The following is a 10,000-nucleotide window of genomic DNA, read 5'->3' on the forward strand; positions in this document are numbered from 1 at the left end:
CCCACAGCACAGAGCTGGAGCAATCTTCCATGCAAACATCAAAAGGGGAAAATTCCACTGCAGATGACAGAAAAGAGTATATATATATATTATAGTAGTGCCAGGGGCATAAATACAGGAGACAATAGAAGGCAGTCGCCTCCGGGTGCTAGCCCTGAAGGAGGCATACTGACCTCCTCCATTGCACCAGGTTCTACTTCATGCACCCCAGAGCAGGAATAAGCAGAGAGCTCGGGGGGCATGTGCCAAGGTCCTCACTTTCCTTGTCTGGGTGCTGCTGGGGTGGTGGAAGCAAATGTGGTAGGTTAAAGTTAATGGGATCTGCAGGAAGCAGCGTCTCTGAAAGAGCCTCTCCCACGGCAATCGGCACCAGTGAGAAAAGACTCCTCCATCACAGCTGTACAGGAGGCACAGGCAGCCAAGAGGATCATGTCCCCCTTAAAAGATGTCTCAGGGTGGGACCCTCTATCAAGCCCGGTCCAGGTAATTAGTAACCCCAATTTGAGAGTGTGCGTCTGGGTGCTGCTGGGATGGGGTGTTGGTAGTGAATGTGAACAGAGGAAGGGGGGGGGGATCAACAATTACAGTATGTCACCTCCCAGCTCCTAGTATAAACTTATGCCCCTGAGTAGGGCACTGAAACTATCACAACTGGGGGGCATCTTATGGCCCTTTATTCATTTCTGGTGAACAACTAATTTGCAAAATAAGATCAAAGGGTCAGATAATCCAAGTAGACATTCTATCCTTCACACACTGGGCAAGTTGTAATTGCCTCAGAGTTGCCAGAGGTGCAAGACTGTGTGAGAGTCAGACCATTTTTTTAAAGCAGCAATCATTTACAAGGCAAAACCAAGCTGGGTTTGCCTTGTAAATGATTAACGCTTTAAAAAACAAAAAGAAAACAAAACAAAACAGGTAAACTCTCAAAGTCCTGCACCTCCGGCAACTCGGAGGCTATCACATTTAGCCCATGGTCTTAAATTAGGTGTATAGTTTCAGAAGTCTCACATGTGTTTTTTTAAAACTTCAAATTTCTGTCTTAAGGCAGAGGCTGTTTAATGACAATACCATGGGATTCTCTAGTTGCATTTAAAGCCAAATGTAGGGCGTAACTAAGGGGGGTTGAGCAGGGCACGTGCCATGGGTGCCTTGGCAGGCCCAGCAGAGGGGGGCGCCGGTGTCGGCTAGGGCATCATGCCCACTCGCCCCGGCTATTGCTCTGCCTGACCCCGGCCTGGGCCGTCCCCCATACCGTTGCTATGTAAGGGGAGAAGAGCGCAGTGCCTCTCCTGCCCCACAATGTGCTGTGTCTGGTCTCCATTTGGTTTGTTTCCCAATCAGAGCTTGCGGCCGGTCAATGAGCTCTGGCTAACGAATCAGCGCCAAGATACCCGCCGTCGGAGACCGGAGTCAGACTTCATGGAGCAGCACTGAGGGGCAGGAGAGGTGCTGCGCTCTCCTCCCCTCACATAGCAGAGGCAGTGGTGACTGAGCCGGTGAGCGGGTAAGCGGCTGATCGGGCGAGGGGGGGGCTGGCTTGGGGCAATGTGTAGTTGTCACTGTGTGGGGGCAATGTGTAGCTGTCACTGTGTGGGGGCAATGTGTATCTGACTGTCACTGTGTGGAGCAATGTGTGTCTGTCACTATTTGGGTCAATGTGTATCTGGCACTGTGCATACTGTGTAAAAAGGGGACTCTGCCTGCGTACTGTGTAAAAGGGGGACTCTGCCTGCGTACTGTGTAAAAGGAGGACTCTACTGCCATAATGTGAAAAAATTGAATGAAGGTGTGCTGAGAGGCAACACGGGGTAGGTGATAGTCATGTTGGCACACCCCATTTTCAGTAGTCATGCCCCTTCTGGTATGTGACTACGCCCATTTTTGGCGCACCTTCAGCGCGCACACATAGTTGGTTTTATGTTTGTTTTTTTTTTGTTTTTTTTGGGGGGGGCGCCACTCTTCATCTTGCCCTGGGCTCTGAAAACCATAGTTACGCATCTGGTCTTTATTTAATCCCAGGGCAACAATGAAGCCACTTTCCTGTGTCACACACTTTATGCATGCTAAAGTGCATAAGCTCCTGACATGGAACCAAGCTCAAACTTCTATGTCTAAACTGTTGTAGTGAGGGCCTTCAAAATATTTTGCATAGAGATTATTTTTTTAATTTCTAAATAGGTAACATACGCCAAATTGCTTGACCTATCTGATAAAAGTCAGCTGCCCTTTCATTATTACAAACTTTGCTTTTTCCAAAGCATTACTCAAATACACAAGTGCCTTCATTTCAGCAAACACTCAATTTTCTCATTGCACAAATGTTTATAAACCAGATATTAAATATTAAAAAAAAAAAATTGGAGTGAAAGTCAGGATGTTGGCAGCTTTCATTTAAAGGACTTTAGATACCAGACACCCAGAGAAAGCATTAGGCACAGACCAAGGACTCTGCCAAGTACTACTGCTGACTTATGGGAAATTAAGGAAATTGTTTCTTGCACAAACTTTCTACATTCTTTAAAACTATTGATAAAACTATTGTTGGAATGAGATTTATACAAACAAGCTATCCGACTCTTACAAGAACAGTCACCACATTTTAAAGCTATTTGTATTCAATCTGTTGCATTGTGAAATTCACTTTTTAATCCGTATCAGTAACACTATATATAGGCGTAAAAGTGGTATGTATGCAAACTAAAATTAAAAAAATTAAAATAAAAGGCAACAAGCTTAATCTTCAACAAATCACAAATTATTTTTCAACAATAGGTATGATGTTTTATAAAGAGTTAATAGTTCACGTGATTATTCGAATGCAATGGGATTGTAAGCTTGTGAGCAGGGGTCTCTTTACCGATCTATTATTACCCAATCATGTTTTGTTTTGTTAATTATTACTTTAAAAAAATATATATTTGCAAACTATGTGTTATTTACTGCATCCCCATTTCCATTGTGCGTTACCATCACATATATCTGGTAATACGAAAAATAGTAGGAACACCCATTATTTATTTATTTTTTTCCTAATGATTACCATTCATTTAAGGTCTTTGAAATGCCCCATGGCATGTGTCAAACAACTAGTGAGAAAATTAGAGACGGGAATAAGAAATGCCTCCAAAGATATATAATAGGATAAGCATTGCCCTTAGAGTGTTTGAGAATCTTCCCTAAAACTATTTTGGAGAATAGTGGGTTGTTATGGAATATTTCAAGGAAATAAATTACAGTAATTCTTCCATTGTGTTTTCAACTCTATGGCAACCGAAACATATGGGATGTACCCAAGCAATATCTAACAGAGGATAGCTACATACAGTATAATATATAAAAAATATATTAAGTTTAAAGAAAATGCAACAACATTTTTATGGAATAACAGTTTGAAGGATTTTCCTTCCAAACTAAGTCACATTCAAGAAGTCATATCTGGTAAAGGTTAAGTGATGTATAGATTGCCCGAAGGGGCCCGAACCCTGCATGCCTAGGAGGAGGATATCGCCTTATACAAAGAGCAATTGCTACTTCTGTTTATAATATGCACTTGCTACTTCTGGCACCTTATGCAAGGTCTCTTGCAAGACTACACCTCAACATCCTTGATCTTTACCTTGAAAAAAACTACAGTTAGGTAGCTGAAATGCATCAGTGGTTAAAGGTCTTTGACGATGACCATTAAGGGACGCTGGAACATTGCAGACCCTTGGAGAGCTTTCCAGGAGGTCATCTTGAGGGCTGTCTTATATGGGATCCTTTTTGTTTCCATCTGGTAGATGGCCTATTTGTCTAGAATGTAACATTACTTAGGATTTTTCACTCATTTTATGCTGATTTTTATTTCATACACATGAAGGAATATTATAAATCCTGGTAATACACTAGAAGCAGTAATTTAGTTTTTTCCCTTTATGTGTATATATTTGGTTTATGGAGAAACTAACAAAGATTGAAGAAAAAATGGGAGACAACAGTTTCAGTCATAGGGGCCGATTTATTAATGAATTTCATCATACATAATTAGTTTTAAAATTTGTTGCATATATTAAATGTTGCTTCAGCTCCTGTCATGTTTGAATAAAAAATAAATAAAAAACCCAGTTGGGAGCCGATTGGCTTGAGCACCATTTATTACCCGCAACGATTTTTAAAACTCATGGATGATAAAGCTCATTGATTAATCAGCCTCATATACTTTAGAATACAGTATATACAGAATGTACCGAGTTGGGGATATGGTGGTTAGGTCGACCCAACTTAGGTCGACAATCATTGGGTTGACCACGATAGGTCGACATGCATTAGGTTGACATGGTCATTAGGTCGACCTGTACTAGGTCAACAGGTCTAAAGGTCGACATGAGTTTTTAAAAAATAATAATAATTAATTTGATTTTTCCATACTTGACGTGGACTACGACTGGAACGGTAACCTGTGCCGAGTGAAGCGGTAGCAGAGCAAGGCACCTTGCCCGAAGCATGGCAAGCAAGATGAGCCATGCGAGGGGACATGGTGCACTAATTGGGCTTCCCCGTCACTTTACAAAGGAAACTACACCAAAAAAAATCCAAAAACTCATGTCGACCTTTTCAATGGTCGACCTAGTACAGGTCGACCTAACGACCATGTCGATCTAGTTACCCTGTCGACCCATCGTGGTCGACCCAATGACGGTCGACCTAAGTGGAGTCGACCCAACGACCCATATCCCCGAGTTGTTCTAAGCACAAGATAAGTTAAGATGTCTTGCCCATGGATAGAGTCAGAAACCCCCAGACTTGGAGTCACCTCTCCAAAGCGCATGACTTATGGCCATATTCCCTATATTGCATATACTAATGGGTATCCTATATTGTGTGATGTGATTTGTTGGTTCAGTTTAACCTGCCTACTAACTGATTAAGTATAAGAATGAGTGTCTAAACAATAGTGGGTGTCAGTTATACTTTGTAGAAGTGTCCTCATCCCGAATGATGTATACATTTGATATCTTTAAATAAAATACCTTACTTTTAAACTTCAAACCTAGTGGCCATCTTTATTTTTATATTTGGATAAAAATGATAATTCTATATCACTGTAAATCAAGTAACAATTCTGTAAGAGCATTACTAAGAAGAAGGTCTCTTGTTTTAAAAGTCTACAATTCAAGTATCTTTATTGTATTGCACCACTAAAATGTTATTTTTCTCTTTTGCTTTATTGGCCGAAGTGCATGACTTTCAGATTTACCTAGATGCTCCTTGGGTTTGACCCCTCTACTTTGACCACATTCCAAGTGAGGAGTGTGATAAAATGGGGCTTTAAGTTGTCATAACGCTACTACACTATATTATTGTTTTTTATTTGCACAATATGGGGGATGGGGGGGATATTGCTGTGCGCTCCGAATTCAAATTTGCTCCACAGAATGGAATAGTGTTATTAAATGCTGGAATAGTGTTATTAGCCACAGATGGCTGACATATGAAGAATAAGGGGGCAGACTGGAATCTTTTCCGCATGAACACAGTTTGGAAATGTTATTTCTGACCATCTCCATAGTTATCTAAGGACTCTGGAAACTTCATGCTCTACAACATATTCTGATCTCAAAAGAAACGCGATGCAAGGAAGAGAGGAAACATTTACCATAAAAGTCAATGTTCAGGCTCTTTGAAATTGTAGCCCATACAGTGCCTGCCACAAAGATTTTCCATGGGTGTGTTAGGGAAAAGAATGTATTAGATTTAGATGTTCCACTGGCTTTATGCTATAGTAAATCACATAGAATGTTTCTAATTATATATCTTAAGTTAATTACACAGTTCAAGCTCTCTCTTTAAAGCCATGGTAACATATACACTTTTGTGGAGCACATGTAACTTTGACCATCAACATAATTTAAATAATGCTGGGTACACACTGGCCGATATATCAGCCATTCTATTGAACAGCTGATATATCGCTGGCCTGTCAGCCAGTGTGTGCCAATGATATGTCTGTGAACGCCATCGTTCACAGACATATCGCGTCGGCCCTGCAGCACACACAATGACCATGCAAATGCCCACCCACTTTGTGACGTCAGTCCCATCGGATTGGGCAGTGTGTATGCACAACAAACTGCCCGATCAGTCTATAGATATATCTGCAGATCAATCTATCTGCAGATATATCAATAAGTGTGTATCCACTATCCAGCATAAGACTTTAACCTCATAGGTGCAGGTGGCAAGACTCCTCTCATCCCCTGGCATCTACCGAAGTTCATTTCACAAAATATTACAGATCAGAAATAGTAGAAGTCTATTATGCAAAATATGCAGTCCTGCATTTTGAAATGGAACACCACATATAGAGGCTGATTTTATATTTTTATTTTTTAAATCAATGATCCATTCCCAAAACACTATATCAACCATTTTATTTTACAAGAAGCAGGAGGAGAATGCCAGTGCTTGGTAACATCTCTCCAGATTACAGGATTTTTCCTCTCTATTTAGCATACCACAATCCCATATTGTGTGGGCGCCTGCCAGGAAAGTCACCAAGTGGAAAGTTGAAACTCACCGGGATGATTTGTCCACACACACCAATAGGTTCATGTTTTGTAAAGGTAAAGTAATCACCATCTAAAAAACAGTTAACAGTGACGTTAGTCATTCCAATAACTTGTGCATTAACTAATACGTTAACTCCTAAATCTTTGTGATACAGGTATAGGAAAAGAAAAAACACACAAAACAAAGAACAAAAACTCCTTTCTCTGACGTCCTAGTGGATGCTGGGAACTCCGTAAGGACCATGGGGAATAGACGGGCTCCGCAGGAGACTGGGCATTCTAAAAGAAAGATTAGGTACTATCTGGTGTGCACTGGCTCCTCCCTCTATGCCCCTCCTCCAGACCTCAGTTAGAATCTGTGCCCGGCCAGAGCTGGGTGCTCCTAGTGGGCTCTCCTGAGCTTGCTAGAAAGAAAGTATTTGTTAGGTTTTTTATTTTCAGTGAGATCTGCTGGCAACAGACTCACTGCTAAGTGGGACTGAGGGGAGAGAAGCAAACCTACCTGCTTGCAGCTAGCTTGTGCTTCTTAGGCTACTGGACACCATTAGCTCCAGAGGGTTCGAACACAGGGCCTGACCTCGATCGTCCGTTCCCGGAGCCGCGCCGCCGTCCCCCTTGCAGAGCCAGAAGACAGAAGAGAAGCGATGAAATCGGCGGCAGAAGACTCCTGTCTTCATTAAGGTAGCGCACAGCACTGCAGCTGTGCGCCATTGCTCCCACAGCACACCACACACTCCGGTCACTGTAGGGTGCTGGGGGGGGGGGAGGGGGGGAGGGGGGGGGGGGCGCCCTGGGCAGCAATAAAAATACCTTTGGCATAAAAATACACATAATACAGTCTGTGACTGTATATGTGTAAAACCCCCGCTATTTTTAGTCAGAAACAGGACAGAGGCCTGCTGCTGAGGGGGCGGGGCCTTCTTCCTCAGCACACCAGCGCCATTTACTCTTCACAGCTCCGCTGGAAGGAAGCTCCCCAGGCTCTCCCCTGCAGTATCCTGGTACACAAAGGGTGAAAAGAGAGGGGGGGGGGGCACATAAATTTAGGCGCAAAAATTGTATATACAGCAGCTACTGGGTAAACACTGAGTTGTAGTGTAATCCCTGGGTTATATAGCGCTGGGGTGTGTGCTGGCATACTCTCTCTCTGTCTCTCCAAAGGGCCTTGTGGGGGAACTGTCTTCAAATAGAGCATCCCCTGTGTGTGTGGTGTGTCGGTACACGTGTGTCGACATGTCTGAGGTAAAAGGCTCCTCTAAGGAGGTGAGAGAGCAGATGTGTGTGAGAGGGTGTCTCCGTCGACAACGCCGACACCTGTTTGGATATGTGTAAGTGCTAAGGTGAATTTATTGCACAAATGGTTAGGGAACAGACAGGAAATCTACCCATGTCTGTCCCTATGTCACAGAGACCTTCAGAGTCTCACAATGCTCACTATCCAAAATAACAAACACTGGTATCGACACGGAGTTTAACTCCACTGTCGACTACGATAATGCAAAGTTACAGCCAAGATGGCTAGAAGGTATTCAATATATGATATTGAAATAAAAGATGATTTGCATATCACTGATGACTCATCTGTCCCTGACACGAAAGTACACATGTTTAAGGGGAAGAATGCTGAGGTAAATTTCCCAGACAAGAGCGGGAATCTCCAGACAAGAGACGGCAGCTTCCCACAAGAGAATTCTCAGGCTGTATCCTTTCCCCACTAGGGCCAGGATGTGTTGAGAATCTTCCCCTAGGGTGTCCTGTTTGCACAGACGGTAGCACTTGCTATTCTCAGGGATCCAGCAGATAGCGTGCACATTCTAGTATACTACCCAGACCGGCGATGTGTCGGCATGGGTTTATAGCGCTGTGGCAGTGTGGACAGTTACCTTATCAGCAGAGATTGAGACCCTAGTAAATATATTAAAGATGCTGTCTTAAGTAATAGATATATAGTTATAAAGCATGCCCAAAGAGACATGAGTACACTGGGTCCTAGAGTCAAAGCTATGTCGATCTCTGCTTGACGTGTCCCGTAGAATATGCATTGGACAGATGATGCCGACTTAAGAGGCATATGGAAGGCTGAGGATTGTGTGGAGAAGGGTTCTCGGGCCTGGTCTCCACAGCTATAGCTGGTAATTCTGCTAGTTTGCCTTATATTCCTGCACAGCCTAAGAAAGCACGACATTATTAAATGCAGCCTTTCGAATAAAGAAACAAGAAAGTCTGAGGTGCGTCCTTTCTTGTCAGAGCCGGGATCAACACAGCTAGTTCCCAGGAACAGAAGTCCTCCCCGGCCCCTACAAAAATCCACCTATGCCGCTGGGGCTCCACAGGCGGAGCTAGGCCCGGTGGGGACACGCCTTCGTAAGTTCAGCCACAAGTGGGTTCACTCCCTGTTAGGTCCCTGGGCAATAGATATTGTGTCTCAGGGATACAAGCTGGACTGTGAGAAGATGCCCCCTCACCGACGGCCCTGCGGACTTCCCCCCAAGAGATGGAGCCAGTGTTAACTGCAATTCACAAATTGTATCTTTAACAGGTGGTGGTCAAGGGTCCCCTCCTTCAACAAGAGGGTGTTATTATTCGACCATGTTGTAATCCCGAAACCAGACGGTTCGGTCAGACCCATATTGAATTAAAAATCCCTGAACATATACCTGGGAAGGTTCAAGTTCAAGATGGAATCGCTAAGAGCGGTCAGGGAAAGCCTAAAAAGGGGGAGACTTTATCGTGAATCGGGACATAAGGGATGCATACCTTCATGTCCCCATTAATCCACCTCATTAGGCGTACCTCAGAATTGCGGTACGGGATTGTCATAACCAAGGTAATGGCGAATATGATTGTGCTCCTGCGGAAGCAAGGTGTCACTATTATCACGTACTTGGACGATCTCCTCATAAAAGCGAGATCAAGAGAGCAGTTGCTGAACAGCGTATCACTTTCTCTGGAAGTGTAACGGCAACACGGCTGGATTCTATATATTCCAAAGTCGCAGTTGGTTCCTACAGCTCATCTGCCTCTCCTAAGCACGATCCTAGACACAGACCAGAAAAGGGTTTATCTCCCGATAGAGAGAGCTCAGGAGCTCATGACACTGGTCAGGAATCTATTAAAACCAAAACAGGTGTCAGTGCATCACTGCACTCGAGTCCTGGGAAGGATGGTGGCATCATACGAGGCCATCCTCTTAGGCAGGTTCCGTGCGAGGACCTTCCAATGGGACTTACTGGACAAGTGGTCCGGATCACCTCTTCAGATGCATCGGTTAATCACCCTATCCCCCAGGGCCAGGGTGTCTCTCCTGTGGTGGCTGCAGAGTGCTCACCTTCTCGAGGGCCGCAGATTCGGCATTCAGGACTGGATCCTGGTGACCACGGATGCAAGCCTCCGAGGGTGGGGGGCAGTTACACAGGGAAGAAATTTCCAAGGTCTGTGGTCAAGTCAAT

The 10,000-nt window shown here is 43.9% G+C and overlaps 1 protein-coding gene across 1 annotated transcript in view; it reads right to left on the reverse strand.

Annotated features, from left to right (window-relative positions):
• Window positions 1-10,000, reverse strand: part of ALDH1A2 (aldehyde dehydrogenase 1 family member A2) — a 64,563-nt gene that overhangs the window by 31,590 nt on the left and 22,973 nt on the right. Inside the window, exons 5-6 of the mRNA XM_063926168.1 lie at window positions 6,560-6,621; window positions 1-57 (exon numbers count right to left, since the gene is read on the reverse strand). The exon at window positions 1-57 is cut by the window's left edge and continues 72 nt beyond it. Coding sequence (XP_063782238.1) covers window positions 1-57; window positions 6,560-6,621 — 119 coding nt within the window. The remainder of the gene's footprint in view (window positions 58-6,559; window positions 6,622-10,000) is intronic.

The sequence above is a fragment of the Pseudophryne corroboree genome, chromosome 6 (assembly GCF_028390025.1).
Source record: "Pseudophryne corroboree isolate aPseCor3 chromosome 6, aPseCor3.hap2, whole genome shotgun sequence".
NCBI classification, from domain to species: domain Eukaryota; kingdom Metazoa; phylum Chordata; class Amphibia; order Anura; family Myobatrachidae; genus Pseudophryne; species Pseudophryne corroboree.